This window comes from Dreissena polymorpha, chromosome 16 (assembly GCF_020536995.1).
Source record: "Dreissena polymorpha isolate Duluth1 chromosome 16, UMN_Dpol_1.0, whole genome shotgun sequence".
NCBI lineage: Eukaryota > Metazoa > Mollusca > Bivalvia > Myida > Dreissenidae > Dreissena > Dreissena polymorpha.
The window spans coordinates 48,381,444-48,400,277 of record NC_068370.1 but is presented as its reverse complement, the minus strand read 5'-3'; the positions used below and the strand labels follow the sequence as shown (position 1 = coordinate 48,400,277).

At 34.3% G+C, this 18,834-nt stretch overlaps 2 protein-coding genes across 3 annotated transcripts; one reads left to right on the top strand and one right to left on the bottom strand.

Annotated features, from left to right (window-relative positions):
* Nucleotides 1–6,287, top strand: LOC127861371 (uncharacterized). Of its 2 annotated transcripts, none has more exons than XR_008040182.1 (2): nucleotides 1–78; nucleotides 5,769–6,287. XR_008040182.1 is itself a non-coding variant. In XM_052399768.1 (2 exons), the coding sequence occupies exons 1-2, from the start codon at nucleotides 233–235 to the stop codon at nucleotides 6,224–6,226; spliced, it is 462 nt and encodes a 153-aa protein (XP_052255728.1). In that variant the 5' UTR covers nucleotides 177–232; the 3' UTR covers nucleotides 6,227–6,287. The 2 variants fall into 2 exon arrangements, 1 of the variants encoding a protein (XP_052255728.1); XM_052399768.1 differs by lacking the exon at nucleotides 1–78 and adding an exon at nucleotides 177–236.
* Nucleotides 6,288–11,614: 5,327 nt separating this feature from the next.
* Nucleotides 11,615–15,574, bottom strand: LOC127862686 (putative defense protein 1). The gene is made up of 4 exons (XM_052401925.1): nucleotides 15,123–15,574; nucleotides 13,747–13,904; nucleotides 13,221–13,312; nucleotides 11,615–12,826 (listed from the first exon to the last, which is right to left on the bottom strand). The coding sequence occupies exons 1-4, from the start codon at nucleotides 15,319–15,321 to the stop codon at nucleotides 12,613–12,615; spliced, it is 663 nt and encodes a 220-aa protein (XP_052257885.1). The 5' UTR covers nucleotides 15,322–15,574; the 3' UTR covers nucleotides 11,615–12,612.
* Nucleotides 15,575–18,834: the final 3,260 nt, after the last annotated feature.

The following is an 18,834-nucleotide window of genomic DNA, read 5'->3' as shown; positions in this document are numbered from 1 at the left end:
ATACGACTTTATTTACTTCCGTCTCGTTTTGAGAACAAGGTTTGACATTTTGCGAGGCCACATTTTATAACTAAGTTGGTAAGTAAGAAGTATATGCATATATTTAAAGGCCATTAAGTAGTATTTCTGCCTGCAAAACACCATTTCAGTTTTGTTTCGTTTTTAAGATTTTGCATCACCGTAAAGAGGATGAAGAATTAGGGCAATAGCGGATCAAGCGTGTCCTGTTTACATGAGTAAGAGTGGTGTCTCAAAAAGCCATCCAATTTTGTTATTGTCATTAAAATTACGTGTTATGGCTCACAGATGGAAGTAACGTACCATGGATAGTATATTGGCCCAGGAGCCCAATATTTCAAATAAATATGTATAATCGTGTTTTATGAGAGAAAAAATTGACAAAGAGCAATGAAAAAATCCCTACCCTCTGATATTGAAATCATAACAAGGTCATTTACTAGAATTTATCATAGACCTGTCTCTAGGGCCGCAAAACTGTCAAAATAATTTTATTCAAAATCATACCTTGGTCCTCTTATGGGCAATCGGACAACCTTTCAAAAAAATTACTTCAAAGAAAACTGTCCAGACATTTAATCACATTCGGCTGATAACCAAGCAACATTTCGAGCCCGTTATTACTCAATGTCAATTTTACTCTCATAAAACACGAGTATATATATTTATTTGAATATAATATTGGGCTCATAGGCCCATATACTTTCTAGGGTACGTTACTTCCACCTGTATCATGGCTGTAACATAATTGTTTAGTCTTTTGTTTTGAAGAATTTAAAAATAAGATTACTGTGTATGATACATAGAGACATGTGCGAAGTGTTTGGGAAGGTAAAGTATTGTTCACGTTTAATATAATATTCATCTTGGAAATATAAAGTAGTGTTCACGTTTAATATATTATTCTTCAGTATACATATTAATTATTCTGTAATTATTTATCACCGTTCTACTTTAAATACTAAAGTCCTACTGTTATATTACAGCTAGCAACAACGAACCACAGGTGAAAGTAACGTACCATGGATAGTATATTCAAATAAATATGTAAAATCATGTTTAATGAGAGAAAAAATGAAAAGAAGCGAACAAAAAATCCCCACCCTCTGATATTTAAACAATAACGTTATGATTTTAGTATCAGAGGGAAAACGTGCCACACAATTTATTGTCTACATTTTAAATCAGAATTTTTGCTTTAACGGTTAGCAAAGGTTATATTTTATTAAACTTGTGTAAAAGAAGTATCAAACATTTATTGTTTTTCACCAGCACAACTTTATTACGCTAGTGATTCGGTAATGATAACTCGACTGTACGTTTAAACACGGAGCGTATATTATTGTCTCATCTAGAGTCCGTGGTTTAATTAAAGGGGCCTGTTCACGTTTGGGTAAATTGACAAAATTGAAAAAAATTGTTTCAGATTCGCAAATTTTCGTTTTAGTTATGATCAGGTATGTGTATACACATACCTGGTTATGATATTTGTGAGTAAACAGTAATACTGAACATTTACCATGCTCTAAAATGACCATTATATTCTTTTTTGACGATTTAAAAACCCGAAAATAATAAAGCGTTGCAACGCGAAACGAATTAATAATTTGGAGAGTTCTATTGTTGTCGTTATATTCCGTGAAACTACGAGGATTGCTTATATAAAGTACAAAATACATCTGGTATTGTATCCGGAAGGATGGCCGAGTGGTCTATGTGATAGACTTTTTACTCCAGGACTCCAGGGGTCAATGGTTCGAGCTCTGCTGAAGGTTACCTTTTTTCTTTTTTTTACATTTTATTCTTGATTTTTTACTGGAGCTTTTTTTATCTAATGTTTACATTTATCAATATAAAGCATTTAATGACAAAATTCAAAACAGGACAAAATCTGTGAAAAGGCCACTGAAAGTGCAGTTTGAAGGGGACCAATTCAGTTGTATAAAGCCTGAATGACCTAATAGTGACGCGTAAACTTATTCTCCCGATTTCAAATCACTGAGGCTGCCTCCTCGGTCAGAAATAGCGAACGTACATTACACAGCACATTTCTTACAGTGGTAACTCCATAGCATAGCAACGATGTTCTTAGCATCAATCGTTCGAAGTTCACAGATTACTTTTAAGTTTAATAAGCTTTATGGTAGATTTGTTAGTAAATACACATACATGAGTTGGTATTATGAACAACTGAAAATGATGTATTATCCGGTAATTGAATATTTTGGGTTATTTTAACCCGATATTCATAAAGATGCAAAAATAAGCATTAACATAAACAATCATATTATAAAACCAATAATGCAAGTCATTGATAGAGTTGTGTTCGATAAGTAAGACTATTGTTTTTTTACTCTGGAGGCCACTCGTTATTATATTAAGTAATGGGTACCATGATGCTCGTTCTATCCAAAAACTTATATTCTGACGTATACGACATTATTTAGGAGTATGTGTCACTGTCAGGTTATAAAATATACACTCTAAAATGTTGAACTCATTTATTTATTGCGATGATATAACTGCTTTGGTTAGCCTATATCGGCGATCCGCGGAGAACTGCAAATAACGTGGCAATAAAACTACAAATATTCTTTAAATTTAAATACGTATTTTCCCCCTTTTCGCTGCAATAAAACGAAGGGAAAATACATTAATACCTTTTTAAAACATCTTTCACAAGATTAATGATTTAATCATATAATCAGTGAAATTTCACGTCGTGCAGAACTGATCTCGTTTCACTCATTTCGGTTTACGGAGGTTTTACTTTCAAAAGAATTGACGTTCAAAGTGTTTGCATGTTGTTGTTTTTGTCAAACTGAAACTGGTGTATTTCTGTTTTTCTTACTTCCCCATAAATATCTTTCAATTTCAAATACAGAATACTTTAAAATAATGGATTAAAAAATGCTTGTATTTAGTGATAGCCCCAAAATATTCCACTATGTATTACCGTATTAACGTTACGAATAATTTTAAGTTTGATGAATAACAAACTATAATAAAAGTTTACAAAAATACAACATAAACATCGAAGAAATCATAGTTAATTCAATTGCAAATACTGTTTGCATATTCGTGTCATTCACGCGGGTCTTTTTGAAATCTCATTGCGAGTTGTAAATGGCACATTTTAGCACAATGCATTTCGATATAAAATTGAATTCAAACAAGCAAATATAGCAAACTGGCAAATAAAGGAAGCCTATTCAGGCGTTCAGAAACGATTTCCAGACGTGCTGACCGAGTACGCAAACACTTTTTCAATACGAACAAGGAACAGTTATCATGAAATGAAACTTATTAGAGATGTACTGCAAATAATGTTTTTTATACCCGACCTACATTAAAAATGATTTTCCTTGATTTATTGGTCTCTTTGGTTCATTTTAATAATTTGTTTAGTGGGAAAATGCCAGTTCCTTATTCGATTTGAATAAAAAATAAGGAACCAGTTCCTTATTGCTATTTCAATCCGAATAAGAAACTATGTTATCCTTAAATGAAACTTAATAGAGATGTGCTGTAATAATTTTTTTGATTCCCAACCTACATTTACAATGATTTTCATTGATTTATTGGTCCCTTTTGTTCATTTCGATATTTTGTTTAGAATGAAAATTCCAGTTCCTTATTGGGTTTGAATAAGGAATAAGGAACCAGTTCCTTATTCCTTATTCAAACCGAATAAGGAACTAAGTAATTATTAAATAAAACAACGAAGAAATGTACTGCAATTAATATTTGTTACACCCGACTTTCCTTTACAATAATTTTTGTTGAGTTATTCGTCTCGTTGGTTCATTTTGACTTATAATTTATAGAAAGAAAATTCCAGTTCCTTATTCGATTTGAATACGGAATAAGGAACCAGTTCCTTATTCCTTATTCATACTGAAAAAAAGAACTGGATAATCATCACTTAAAACTTAGTAGAAATGTATTGCAAGGAATAAGGAACTGGTTCCTTTTTTCTTATTCAGCCTCGAATAAGGAACTGGATTATAAATACAAACAAACATTTTTAAATGTACAAGATTTTTTTTTAGCACATACATGTAAAATAATAGTAAACGCTTTAGGTTTTGTTGATGTGAAGTTAGTATTCAAATTAGAAAATATCGGTTCGGTTTAAGTAAGAAATCCTATACAAGCGCGAAGAAGAAACATGAATATGTAACTATAGGTATACTATAGACAACCTCAAAAATGCTTAAATGCTTTATAATCGCTAAAACCGAATATTAAAAAAACATCTCAATATAACAACAAATATCTTTTTATAAGGTAGTCGGCGTTAATGCTGACTTTGAAATAAAGTTTGCAATTTACGTTTCTAAATAAATAAATTGAAAACAAAATTTTAACTATTGTTTTTTTTAACTTGTAAGTCGCATATTCACCGCATGAAATGTGTGTTATCATTGTCAAACCACACATTAGTATAAGTGGATAAACATTATACTGCGGGAGTGCACATCATATGTGTCCTCACATGCTTTATTATGAGTATATTTCTTCACTATCGAAATACAATGTATATCGAATGTTAATATTTGATTTAAACGTAGTTTTCTTTCGACACATTAAAATCACACTTTCATAGGCGCGTTATGCGAAAAATGGGTCTTATGCGTTTCGGCCAGCGTATCTTGAACCCAACATGTACATTTGCGCAGTCTGGTCAGAGGCGATGCTGTTCGCTATAAAATGACTCAATGTGTTATGGTCTAATTATGTATCTCCTGACCAGACTGAGAGATGCGCAGGCTGAGTGGGCTATATATATGATGGGCGCATATGGAATAAGACCCATTTTCGCATGACGAGGGTCATACAAAATCTCATTGCGAATTGTAAATGGCACAATGCTCTTCGATTCAAAATTGAATGGAAAATAGCAAACTTGTAAATAAGGGCAGCCTATCCAGGTGTTCATGAACGATTTTTCAGACGAGCTGACCGAGTACGACAAACATTGTGGTTGGATAATTAAACGATTGTCCTCTTAACGTGACACTATACTATTTCGGTAATGTTTGTTTTCTCATCTTGAAAGCAAAATTGTGTTTATCGAGAGTTAATTAATTATTACCCGGACGATTTTGTGAACGAGTACTTACCATGAAATTCTGTGAGATGGATTTTAACGCGTAATTGTAACCGGGCCACAATTTGTGTCGTTTTAACATACAGAGAGAAGTCCGGAATTCCTTACACTGAACAGTGCTACATCCTTTGCGCTGAGCACAGACACAGTGATGTAGCCAAAGTTCAGAGGTTTCATCTCGAAATAACCTATGAAATATTCGAAAATATTCATGCGTGTCTGCTGGCGTTATGTTAAAGTCATTTAAGGTGAAAAGGTGGGTAAAACAGCTGTGCCGAAAACGCGCATTAGTGCTCTATACCTCTGTTAAGATCAGAGTTGTTAGCACCGTGTGATGGGTAACAAGTAATGCATAAAGTACGGGTCAACAGGGCTGACTACATATTTCGTGTGTAAAAAATATTGCTCGCATATTTTTTTTATTTTTTTTTTCATCAATTATCTTATTGTAAATTTTGAATTTGTGTATGGTGTCAAAAATCAAAAGTGTGTACATGGAATTTTAATAATGAAATTATACTCTTAGTGAGATAGGTATATGGTATTCCAACAATATTCATTTAATATGATGATGATTGCAAATTGTCTTTATATGCAGTTCTAATTACCATTTTCATCATACTTTCTATGCTTTCAGAACGTCCAAAAAGGGCCATGTTGTTGTTATTTTGTCTAAGTTATCTCATTGCTGACCAACTGGCAAAACAAGGTGCTCAGTTAGATCAGCCACCTGTGCAAGTAAGCTACAAGGAGAAAGTTACCATCATTAAATCACTTACCCGGCCAAGACAAGAGGCAGATGCATATCATCTCCTAAGCAGGGCAGAGCAAGTGATAATGGTCAGACTCCGATCAGGGCACAACCGACTCAATGCACACATGCATAAAAAATACAGACTGGCCCCGTCACCGACCTGTCCGTGTGGCACAGAAGACCAAACAGCTGAACACATCCTCCAAAGATGTAAACGTCACGACCAGGAGCGAGCTACAAAGTGGCCCCAGGACACAACCCTCCATCAGAAACTTTATGGAGACGTGGATGACCTGAGACGGACCACATCATTTATTGATAAAATTGGTGTGATCGTGTAGAGCGAACGCCAAGAAGAAGAAGAAGAAGAAGAAGATCTCATGAAATAAATAGGATGATAAAAAGTGCACACAAATCTCGACCCGTGCGTTATGACACACTCTTTATAAATTTGAATGGCGTGTGTTCATTTCAAACTTGCGATTAATTGTGAAAAATGAGTTGCGTATTAAATTATGCAATAGCAAAGCAAACAACTCTAGTGCCTTCAGCGCGTTGTTCTTTTGTTTGATTGTATTATATAAAAATTACGCAACAGAAGAGTATTTTGAACATGTCATTGTATAAGATTTGCAAATGCGGATTTGTTCTTACGACTGGTTTCAACTAAAATCTTTATCACAGTCAAATAGAGCTCTAAATCTAGTACGTTATATAGTGCATAACATAGCTGAATACGGCATACTGGTAAGCTGAATAAGTCGACTATTGTAAACATGTAATATCGAGCACATTAACTGCATACGCTCTCTTGCACATCCAACAAACATATCATATCGCCCCGATATGGGGATGTACGGCCCGACATAACCACCGCCATACTGCCGTCGTTCCAGTGCAATTTTAATCCATGATTCAAAAAGCTCGGCCTTATATCGCGCCGGTGTAAGCCCAATATAGGAGGTTTACATTGGCATGGGATTTGACCAGCAACACGGCCCGATATCGGCAAGACATCGACACCGGCTTTATTGTCAGAGATTTAATAAGCTCGACCTGACATCGCGCCGATGTAAGCTGTACATCGGCCTTATACATGAGGTTTTCATCGGCATGAGATCGACCCTGCAACACGGTTCGATGTCGGCCCGACTACGACACCGGTATACTTCCAATTATTCCACAGCAATCATCCCGAGATTCACAATCTCGACCCTAAATTCTAATCATAGAGTCCCATTATAAACTGTAAAATGGCTATCTTTCAACAAATTGTTAACTTGTTCTTGCCTTTCCCTGATTGTGCATTCATCGTATCAGTTCAAAGATTATCCTTAATTCGAGAAAAGGTACGCAATGATACTTTTAAGAAAATTCCTTTCGCCATAATTCAGACACCCGCAGAAAACAGGGTTTCGACAGTGAAATGTCGACAAAAGCCCAGTGCTTTAATAATCGCAACACAAAACGTTCATCTTTCAACATAGTCCCAAAGGATATGCTCTGATATGGTTCAGGCACATATGGGATACTGGAAACAAGAAATATCTTTAAAAAAGATATACGGCGTAAATAGTTTAATGAATGAGATCAAGGATAGCGAATGTCTTTTTCTGTGCAGTTCTTAGCTGCATCACACGCAGTACGGTATGTTACGGGGAGTTTTCGCGGCTTATTTTACATTATAACATATTGCTGGTCATAAACCTATAGATACAAAACAGAAAACCAAAAGAAGAATGGAAGTGAAATTTAAACATATGAGTCAACCGGCCACACGAGAACAAACCTGTTTTAGTGGTCTGTCGGGCATTGCTATTTGATTCGATTATTAACAGTATCGAGAATCATCGTGCTCATGCTTAAAGTGATATTATGGGCATTTTGCACTGTTGAATTGAGCTGAAAAGAATTAACAGGTCAAAATAGTTAGTTAAATGTGGTTACTGATCAATTACCTGCAACTCACCTTGCTACCAGTTGTTTATAAAAATATATTTTAGATTCGATATTCTTACGTGACCCACCCAGTCCTGTAAGCCGAAATGATCCGTAAAACAATATTGTGTCTTTGTGTCGTATGAACAAATCTGCACTAAAACTAAATTTAGGTTCAACTCGTAAACGCATGATCAGTTGTCAAACGAAAGTACGGTTGATATTCAAATGCATTATTTTTCTCTTTCTGGTATATTGTTTTAGTATGTTGATGCTGCATTAATTACTATAAGTGTATATGAAGTAGAAACATCAAAAATAATCAACGGTTGCGATAGACACCTATAAACTGTTACATGCTCATAATATCACTTTAGTACATTAGGCAATATGGTGGAATAATTATTGTTAAATTTATTAAAAATAATATTTATCATTGTATTGTTGAAAACACATTAAGAATCTATTATTGACATACCATAATTATATTGCTGAATATCTTCTTTTAACATATTTCTGGTCTAAAGAAAATTCCAGGTCACCTAGTTCACGGATAGCGTCTTTATTATATAACGATGATTTTACTGACCGCGAACTCCGGTGATGACCTGTATATAAACTCTGAATGTCCGCGAATTGACCCGAAACCTCGCGGGTTGAAATGCAATTCTTTAAAGTGAGGCCTCGCTTCCACTGCTCTTTATACTTTTACATGTTAACATGTTGACAGGAATATGGAAGTAAGTACTAAATATGAGAACATAGCCTTTTAAGTATAAACGCTTTTGCGCTGGTAATACTCTGAAAATAAAAGGTGTACGCACAAACTGTATTGATGTCGAGAATTGAGTGTAAAACTGTTCTATCTATTTAGCCTTTTCATTAGAGATAAAATTGTTTCATACAGTAAAACAGTGTTACAAAGACGCGGATATGTTTCCAATGTTCTGGTGGTATACTCAAATCAGCCAATCGAATAAATGAAGTGTATTCATTCGTACCTAGCCGCGGGAAATTTTATTTGAATTTTATTGGACACTTACAAAGGTCAAGTCAGGGTGAAAAGCTGGCTTATTCAGCTTACGCCGAAAAAAAATCAAAAGACTTGTTTGCGATTTCTAAACTAGTTTTATACAAGAAGAGAAAAAGGGACTGCCACGGAGGGATATACAGTTATTCATCGGAATGTGTCTTAAAGGTTATATATTAACTACAAACAATAATACACTGTTTTTAACAATATAGAGTATTGCAAGTGATAACAACTGAAGATAGAATTTGACAGTTTAAACTTTTGCAATCATAACCTTCGACAAATAGATGCAAATGGATTATGATCAAATTGAGGATATTCATTATTTTCGGTTTATTATCTTTTTCCATTAACGAGTTTTCAGAAATGCGCCTATGTTTCACGAAGACAAGATTATCATTTTGTTATATAAAATAATACATGAAGTACATACATCGTTTCTCGCGTAACTTGTTTTTGAGGTAATGGTAATTGGTTTACTTTTCAACTAAGCCCTAGTAATGAGTATCTCGATTGACGCAGCGAACATCATTAACAGTTGATAAAATCATAACAGTCGCATAAATTAAATATGTTCAATGATTGCATTATAACAAAACACATATTGAAATGACGAATGTTGACAAATTCCTTCGGTTGTTCACTTTAACCAAGCGCATGAAAATGAAGCATGTTTGCTTTACTTTAATTTGTCAACTCGATTTCACAGGGAATACTACGGTGGCATAGAGGGACATTCAATATACTACGGTGGCATAGAGGGACATTCACTCCTCTTTTTTTAAATTGCACACGTTTTTATTTCTATCTCGTGGCAACGACTTACTATCTCGTGGCCACGAGTTAGCTATGTCGTGGACTCATGTTACTAAGTCGAGGCCACGAGATACAAAAACGAGGAGTGCAAAACTATATAAAAGAGGAGTGCAATTAAAAAAAAAGAGCGATTCAGTAAGTAAAGAAGGGTGCATTAAACAAAAGAGGAGAGAATTTTAGCTATCTCGTGGCCACGAGTTAGTAAGCCACTCAAATTTTGCGTAACATGTGCAAATATTCTGTACGCATATATATAGCTGGCCAAAGCGGGCTTTTACTGTGATGAATACTTCCTTTTGTATAAAGATCACCATGAACGACCATATGGAACAATTTGATTGGCTGACTAACTCGTGGCCACGAGTTAGCTAAGTCGGGATCTCGAGATAGCTCAAATTCTCTCCTCTTTTGTTGATGATTACTTCCCTTTGTATAAAGATCACCATGAACAATCATGTGGAATAATTTGATTGGCTGACTAACTCGTGACCACGAGTTAGCTAAGTCGGGATCTCGAGATAGATAAAATTATCTCCACTTTTGTTTAATGCACCTCTTCCTATATTTACTGCACCGCTCTTTTTCAAATTGCACTCATCTTTCATTTAGTTTTGCATTCCTGTTGTTTTCTATCTCGTGGTCACGAGATAGCTAACTCGTGGCCACGAGTTAGTAAGTCGTGGCCTCAAGTTACTAAGTGAGGCCACCACGAGATAGAAAAAAGAGGAGTGCAATTTAAAAAAAGAGTGAATGTCACCTCTATGCCACCGTAGTATACACTAATATATATATATATATATATATATATATATATATATATATATATATATATATATATATATATATAGCTATAGTATGAGAAGTCCTCGATGAGAACAAGTCTCCAAAAGTTATCATGGTTTGAGAAAAATTACGCAATTGCATTGGTAGGACATTTTTCATTTTTTCGGTAATTATGTCTTAAAGCTCGAGAAACAACAGTCATTGAATTGGAAAAGTATTTAGAGATTTCTAGCGTGAAAAAAATCAATCAGGAACATAATGTAGGGTCGTATCAAATAATAAGTAATAGAGTGAATCTCGCGTTTTTAAATGGGTTGAGAATTTATGTTTCTGTACATTTTTAATGAATTTATAATCACTGAATCGCACTTCACTGCCCGATTTTAAAAGTAATGCGAAATAGAAATGTATGTTGAAAATAGCATATAATACCTCAACACCCTGTAAAATAATACATGAAATTTCAAAACATCCGGGCCTGAGCGCCACCTTGGAAGTTGCATTTGCTCATGTATTAGTGTCTCAAAAAAGAGGTGGCGCGCGAGAAGTTGAGTTTTATGAAAATTGTAATAAGTTTAAGCCAGTTATACATAGAGGATAATCTAATGATACAATAAAATGATACAATAATAAATTCTATTTTTGAAAGATTTGCAATAGTTAATCGCCACTTTTACTGAACTGAAAGCACGAGATATCAATAAATTGTGTAATGCACTTCATTATGAGTGCACTATTGCTAGCCCTGATAGCTCGTAGACAAAAACAGAAACAAAAATGGCGATGCGTCAATTTGCATGTTGGGCTGTCATAGTTATATCGGGACCCGCGTAGCTTTCATGTCGTTCATTATATTTATGTTGTTATTGCGCTGACGGTGTAAGCAATTATTACTTAAAGAAAAATAAACTGAAATATTATCAAGGCATACGAGTTTTTCTACGAATGTCAACATTTCCGACAATCATCATTGTTCGTGGTGCAGGAATGAAAAACACACGCTTATCTGGCAACGATTTGAAAAAAAAGTGTTATCTTTCAAACTGAAGCGCGAGGACATAAATATGTGTCTTTAATTATGTCGAAATAGCTGTAACTAAATATAAACGTATGTTGAATATCTTCAAACTAAACGATTGCTTATCATAGTTTCATGTCAACAGTTTTGCCCATTTCATTCATATTATCATGATACAAAGTCTCAAAATAATATACACACAGATCATTAAAGAAACAAAAACTAAAAATATTTGAGTATTTAAATTATTATACAAGTACATGTGCATATAAAACACTGCATTCATGCTTGTTTTCTTTCTGCCATTTTTATATAATGATATTATGATTCCAATATCAGAGGGTGGGGATTTTTTTCATGGCTCCTTGTCAATTTTTATATCATAAACATGATTTTATACATGTATTCGAATATATTGGGCTCCTGGGCCCATACACTATACAGGGTACGTTACTTCTACCTGTGATCTCGGCGGTCATTTTACAAATTGTTTTTGGTAAGCTGGTACCCGACAATTGTCCTAAAGAATCAGAGATAGGGTGACCATGACCATAGAATTTTTTTTATGACCAATCCTCTCATAGCCTGCAATAAAAAATGGCTTAGATACGCACACAAAACATACAAATGTACGGTCGGTCTTATTTGTTAAAAGAAACTACCTTTTAAGCATAATGTCAAGTCATTGTTTCCTAGGATGATTTCTGCATTAAAAACTTGTTACAGTGGTCATGAACGTTTTTTTTTAAAGATTTAGATTGCGTAGCAAAGGCTAACGTTTATTTTAAGATTTCTTTTGTATATTGGAGGAACGTTGGGATGATTTTCAAAAATGACTGCGTTATGTGATACGCTGTTTAAATCTATAAAATTAAGTTTCTACTGGTCTATACTAGTTTAAAACATGAAAGTAAGCAATAATTCCGAAGATCCACAAAAGCAGCAGAAACACACGACATATGTTCATTCTTTCATGTTGAATTTTAACGTCTTGTGCACGCTAACATCATAGTTATAAAGTCTATATATGACTGTGTGATTTCCATGTACACGCACGTTATAACCAGTCGTATACAAGTAATCTACAATATTTCGAGAAAGAAACTAAATGAAGCATACATATCGACAAATACAAGTTATCAATTCGTCAACTTTGTGACAAAGGCCAAAACAACGAGAGCTGCAAAAATCACGACGCTGCTGCTGGTTGTTATGGAAACACCGGAAGTTTGTTTTGACCTCACGGCGCAGGTCTTCAGTGTGGTAGGAGATGCATTCGGAATGCTGGCGTCAAGGATAAAATCGCTGAACACGTTCGTCCAGAAGTTCTTCAGGTTTCTGGCAACGGTAGCTCTGCAACAGACTTACAAGTTATTTTCAAACCTATCGCTTAAAGTAATACTCCATTTTTTCGGAACGGGAAATTTAATATTCCACAGAACTGTCAGTTTCGTTACTATTTGATGCAGTTTATTGGTCGGTAAAGATTTATACAGTTTTCACAAATATGCACTTTGATTAAATGCATATTGAAGTTTGATTATAAACATGAAGTTGATGGACATGAAAATGATTAATATGATGATGGTGGTGGTGGTGGTGGCGGCGGCAGCGGCGGCGGTGGTGGTGATGTCGGAGGAGAAAGTCGACAGTGACGGTTGCGACGATTCTGATTCTAAAAATCAAACAAGGGTTTAGAGGTTTCATAATATTTATTGTACGGTTTTGTTAGAAGTATAAACTCTACCTGAGATAAAGATGGCCGTTGGCTGTAGATGGCGCTGTCCAATAGAAAGTGCGGTCGTGGATATGCTCGTGCGAGTAATGCGCTATGGCGCTCTGGAATCAATTATTCGATGTTTTCACAAAAGTACATTATACATTAATTATTGTTTTTACAGCTGGTACTGAGCACATTAATCAAGCGATAACGTTACTTTGAATGCATTTTTATTGAAAACTTAATTTAACCGTAACTATGACATCAGGTAGATTGGACTCTTCTACATTTCCAATGAAATATTTTAAAAAGAGTATACCATTATAAGTTATAACGAACATGTTGAAAAGACATGTAGAACGTTGCCATGATATATTCAAAATGTTTGCATGCAATTTGATTTGCAATAAAAACAATTAAAACATGAACGTTGTTACATATATATCACTCAGCCAATTGATATCAACGCTCACCTGCAGTCTCTTCGGTCAATGATTTCAATAAGATTTATTAATGATATTTGGAACTATTTTTTTGTATTCATTAAACGTACCGCGGGTTTAGCAAAGCAGTCCATTGTTTTGAGGAAGTCGTCCCCCGTCTCAATAGAGAACGTTCCGACGGAAGTGTTCAAGCACGTGACGGGCCTCATCTGCACGAACAAGCCTTCCAGGAAGTAGTGGCCGTAGATCTCAGACGTGTTTAGAACCACTGAAATAAGGATCATTGTAGTTGTAACACAAGGCAGAGAAAACGTGTCCGTTATTTAACGGGATAATATTAATTTACTGCACACTTCTAATTTTATATCAGGCTCCGCCCAAACGTTTTTAATTTATTGTCGCAGTTTCTGAATAAGCTGATCTCAAAAGCAGAGAAATATTAAGAAATATTTACTAGATTTGCACTATCAGTGGAGCATGCGTATACTAAGGCCTACCAGGTTTAAGTGAGGTTAGTTGGAACTTACTTCCAAGATGGCGTCGTTTTCGGGTTGTTCGTGAATGAGTAGCGAATAGTTTCACCCGGTAAGCCACTTTGTATTTATATTTCTTTTAAATGATTACGCCATGTTGGCTCCAAAGTGTGTGCGGTTCCCTCGTGTATCCATCGACGTAGACGTCGGGATATAAAAGTTATTGAAGGAAAACCATCCACAAATCGGTTGTCTACTTACATAAAGTTCGAGAAATTGGATGTATAAATATCATCTCTTATAATACACAGTACTAACGTACGTGTTCATTAAAAACTATGTAAAATAAGTTCCTTTTCCCGACGCCGTTTTATCTCTTATAATTAATTTATTGCCAAAAATAAATTTTTAACCACCTCCCCCTTTATTGGGACTGACTTCCTTTTAAGCACGTTTGTGGACTTGACTTCCGAATGACAACCAGCTCTTTCCTATGTTAAATAGCTTGACACGAAATATCTAAAATACTAATCGTTATTTTAGTTAGATTTTACTGTAAACATCCGCTACTCCTTCACGCTAAGCACGAAAACCACGCCATCCTGGAAGTAAGTTCAAACTAACCTCACTTAAACCCGATAAGCTCCCGTAGACGCATCCCCCCACGCAACCCCCCATACTGAAGGTCTCTATTTTAAAATATAGTAGTTTTCATGCAACATTACTATGAACATTCTGAAGCCCGTTCTTAGAGTATTCTTAAACGTCCGCCAAATTTGAATCCAAGCTTGAATATACAAATATTTACGATTGGAAAAAGCTAAAATGTATTTAATGCTGCTTTAACATCGTCGGTGGCATATAACATCATAACGACAAAATAACGACGTCATTTCGCATCATAGCAGTGAAAATTATCGATAACCAATGACATATTTCAACTTAAGTTTTTAATCACCGATATTTCCATACAATTCGCATTAAAGCATACAATAAAATATCGTAACACGTACCTTTAATGACGTCACCCGGAGAATATGACGTAGCGTTGATGGTCATGGTGAACGGGGACGAGTCTTTTCGGGCGTCAGCTCCGTGATCTAAAGGAAACATCTCCACGCAGGCCTCGATGGGCGGGCCGAGTGCGTAACCATGACAACAGACGAGCACCAACGCGAGGGAAATCAACAACCGTTGCATCGTGTGTATCATGTCAGGTTTTGTTCTGAAAAATGAAACTTAGCGGTTAAGAAATGCAATACTGTCCCGGGAAAACTGTATCGTTAAGTCATTTTAAGCATGGAATCGATTTCTTGAAGCCAAAACCACACAATTCTATTTTGCGAAATTCTCACGACAGCTTTTGGAATGCCAAACACGCGTATTTGAATGTGTCATACTTAGGTTGATGTAAGAAGGAGGTTTTCTGATTAAACTTGTGTGTCAATACGAAGTATAGGAGTATGGTTTGTTTTGGCTTTCAACAAATTGTAGGTTTATATAAAATCTACGTATGAATGATGAGTCTAATTCAAATACAGGGATGACGCAACAAGAAAAGATCCCAACATGAAACATTAGAGGATAAAATCAAAATACATAAGATGCAGATGAAACACGTGCAAATGCAAGTTTCCAAGTAACAAAACGTAACAGAATGCCTAAGGAATAAGAGCAACATCATTATTTGTAAGTGCATTTTTTCCATGTAAAATCGTTTATATACATTTCCCCATATTGTTCGTGAGATATATAATTCGTTTAATAATGATACTGCTATAGTTTGATTGGACTTTCTCATCTTGATATATCACCATGATATATGAAGTTGAAATCTTGAAATCCTTCTTGTTATGATATACTCTAAATATTTCTCCAGCGAACAGATGTTCATCCGTAAAAAAACGTGACCAAAATATAGTCAGTGCTGTTTACTTGCCTAGAATTCATAGCGAATTCTGAAAATTCAGGTTATGTATTTACGTATCAACTCGCATAACGTTGTTTTTTTGCCTTTCTTACGGCGAAATACGTTACGCAAAACTTTGTACAAAATACAAAATAATTAAAATCAGCGACCTTTATTCATAATCTTGCCTATTGAAGTAAATCCAGTATATTATATTGGAACAATTGGTATTATAGTATACTATATACTATATGGTATATTATATGCTCAACGTCGATTATATTTGGCGTTATCACTGGACAAAGCGCCCAACTGATAAATGGTTACTAATAAGTAATTGAATTTAAATCTAATAGACGGTTTTAAAAAGTAAACGTTTTAAATACATAACAGTAAATTTAGCTCCGAATGCTCTTTCTTATATTGCAAAAAAAGTAATGTGTGTTGTATGTTCTTAAACGATACCAATCAGAACGGCACACAATTTTTAATTTTCTATAAAAAAACACACACGAAAAATTAACAATTAATTCTATTTTTAATAGATTTTACACAGAGTTTTAATTGTAAAGATAAGTTTGTTTTGTAACACCACACTGGAGACAGAACACACCTGGTTAGTGCTGTTTATTTGGTAAATAAACACTGGTAAATTTGTTTTGTCAATGAAGTAATCAACCACCTTCGAGTAAGAATCGCATGACTATTCCGAAGAGCTGTGTGTAGATACAGAGAATGCTCTTGTTAAATGCAAACGTTAACCTGAATTTCAACATGCACGAAATATTTCGCCAGACCATAACCAGAGATGAAGCGGTCGCCGACGCCGACATTTGAGTGAGTAGTATAGCCTGGACTATTCGATTAAGAATCGAGTTAATTAGGCTAATATAAGATGTATAATACATTCTTTCCGATTGTAACGTAATGACTTTTACTGAATATCATTAAACATAAATATAATAATTGAATTTCAGAACTTATTAATAGATGCTTAATTATAAAGAATATAATGTTGTAATACAATCATAGAAATCCATTGCACATTATTATGTATAAATAAGTTAATTTTGGAAATTAAAAATACATCTTTTACCATATTTAACGTGATAAATATTATTGGTTGTTGCTATATGTAAATTATAAATTATTAATAAATACCCATTGATTATTTATATAATACTTGAATGTTAGAAAATATTCTCACTGAACATATACACCTATTATTACAAACTTAAGATTTACAATGTATATATTATTAAATCATAAATAGAATTATAATTATTATTAGTTTTGCATTATAATATAAAAAACATATTTTCATAATTTCTTTTAAACAATTTCAGTGTTTTTAGAATATCGGAGAATGTTAGGTTAGAGTATATGTATATCGCATGACGGAAAATTTTAACATAACTATTTCCTTCCCTCGGAGGTTGAAATGTTAATTAATGTACTCGCCAATAGGTAATTTTGTTGCATTTCGTTTTCATTAGACCACAGGCTTGCATATTGATATATTGATTGTATAAGCAAATCAAATAGCCATTGAATATATTAAATTTCGACGCATTATAAGTGTCGCACTTCCGTTAATGCCTGTCATTTTATGAGTATATAAGATGCGTGAAATCACGCACAAAACACACTTGCGGCTAGGTTTTCAACGAATACTTGAGACTCGTTTTTATAAACAGAAATTGTGTCATAGTTATATTTAATTCAGAAGGAAAATAAAAAAGTATTTGTAAAACTATTCCGAGACTTTTCTTATAAAGTTATACAGTTATACAGTTCATTATACAGTACAAATTTACGGTACACGATTTATGTCTTTAATTTGATATGGTATTGAGTAAATAAGGTCACTGACGAAGAGAAATGCAACAAAACGTTTGCGATGCATAATATATTAACCATCAAATATAGCAAATTTGAATAGTTAAAGTAAGCACTGTATAAGTAACGTTTGTGTTAGTCACAATAAACTTTTCATATAATGCCTCATATATGCAAGTTTGTTTTTTCCGCGTCGGTGAAAATAGACCAATCCCGTCATGGGTAATTGTATGTTAAATACAGACATTTTAAAAAGGATCTATTTAGCGAAAGTGATGTACTATGTAAAAACATAATGTTAGCTTTTGACTAACAATACAGGTAAATAAAATTGCTCCCGTCCCCATCTTATAACATAATTCTCATGAAAATATATAAATGAGTGAGCAATTAAATGTTAAGGGGGTGGGGGGGGGGACGGCGTTTTCCACCTCTTCTTATCGTATAACGAACATTTATGAGTTTATGAACAGTCGTTGAAAAGTAAAAAATATAAAGTAACAACAAATCTATCATGTGAGAAGACAAATGCAACTATTGCATGTTTGTATAATAAATAAATTGCAAATCATACCTCTTCGTCAAATCCTACATCGGTGTTTGAAATAAATCTTAACGACGAGTTTTCATGTATTTAAACAAGCCACCGAAAGCGAAAACTTTCACCCTTGAATAGATATCAGAGTCAACTGAAACCTGGCGATAGGATAAGTGTTACTTTTTCCAGTGCACTTCTTAATCCATCTGTTTGAAATCATTGCCCGTAGCAATACAAATTGCGTATACTGATGTACACAATGATTTAAAGGGACTTGTTCAAATATGTCACAATTACAATTTTCAATCTTTCTGCAACTGATTAAACAAAAAGAAAACTGCACACAAGGGAGTGAAATCACAATAATGGCTCAGACTCACAATAACAAATCAGTTTCGTTTATGATTAATAGGCGTTTAACATTGATAAAATTATACAG

Bases quoted from the DNA above. Each gene is read 5' to 3' on its own strand.
- LOC127862686 (XM_052401925.1), bottom strand. From the start codon at position 15,321: ATGATACACACGATGCAACGGTTGTTGATTTCCCTCGCGTTGGTGCTC. The intron at 13,313-13,746 runs GTACGTTTAATG...AATTGATTCCAG, and splicing joins ACTGCTTTGCTAAACCCGCG to AGCGCCATAGCGCATTACTC. The intron at 12,827-13,220 runs GTAGAGTTTATA...AGTCTGTTGCAG, and splicing joins AACGGCCATCTTTATCTCAG to AGCTACCGTTGCCAGAAACC.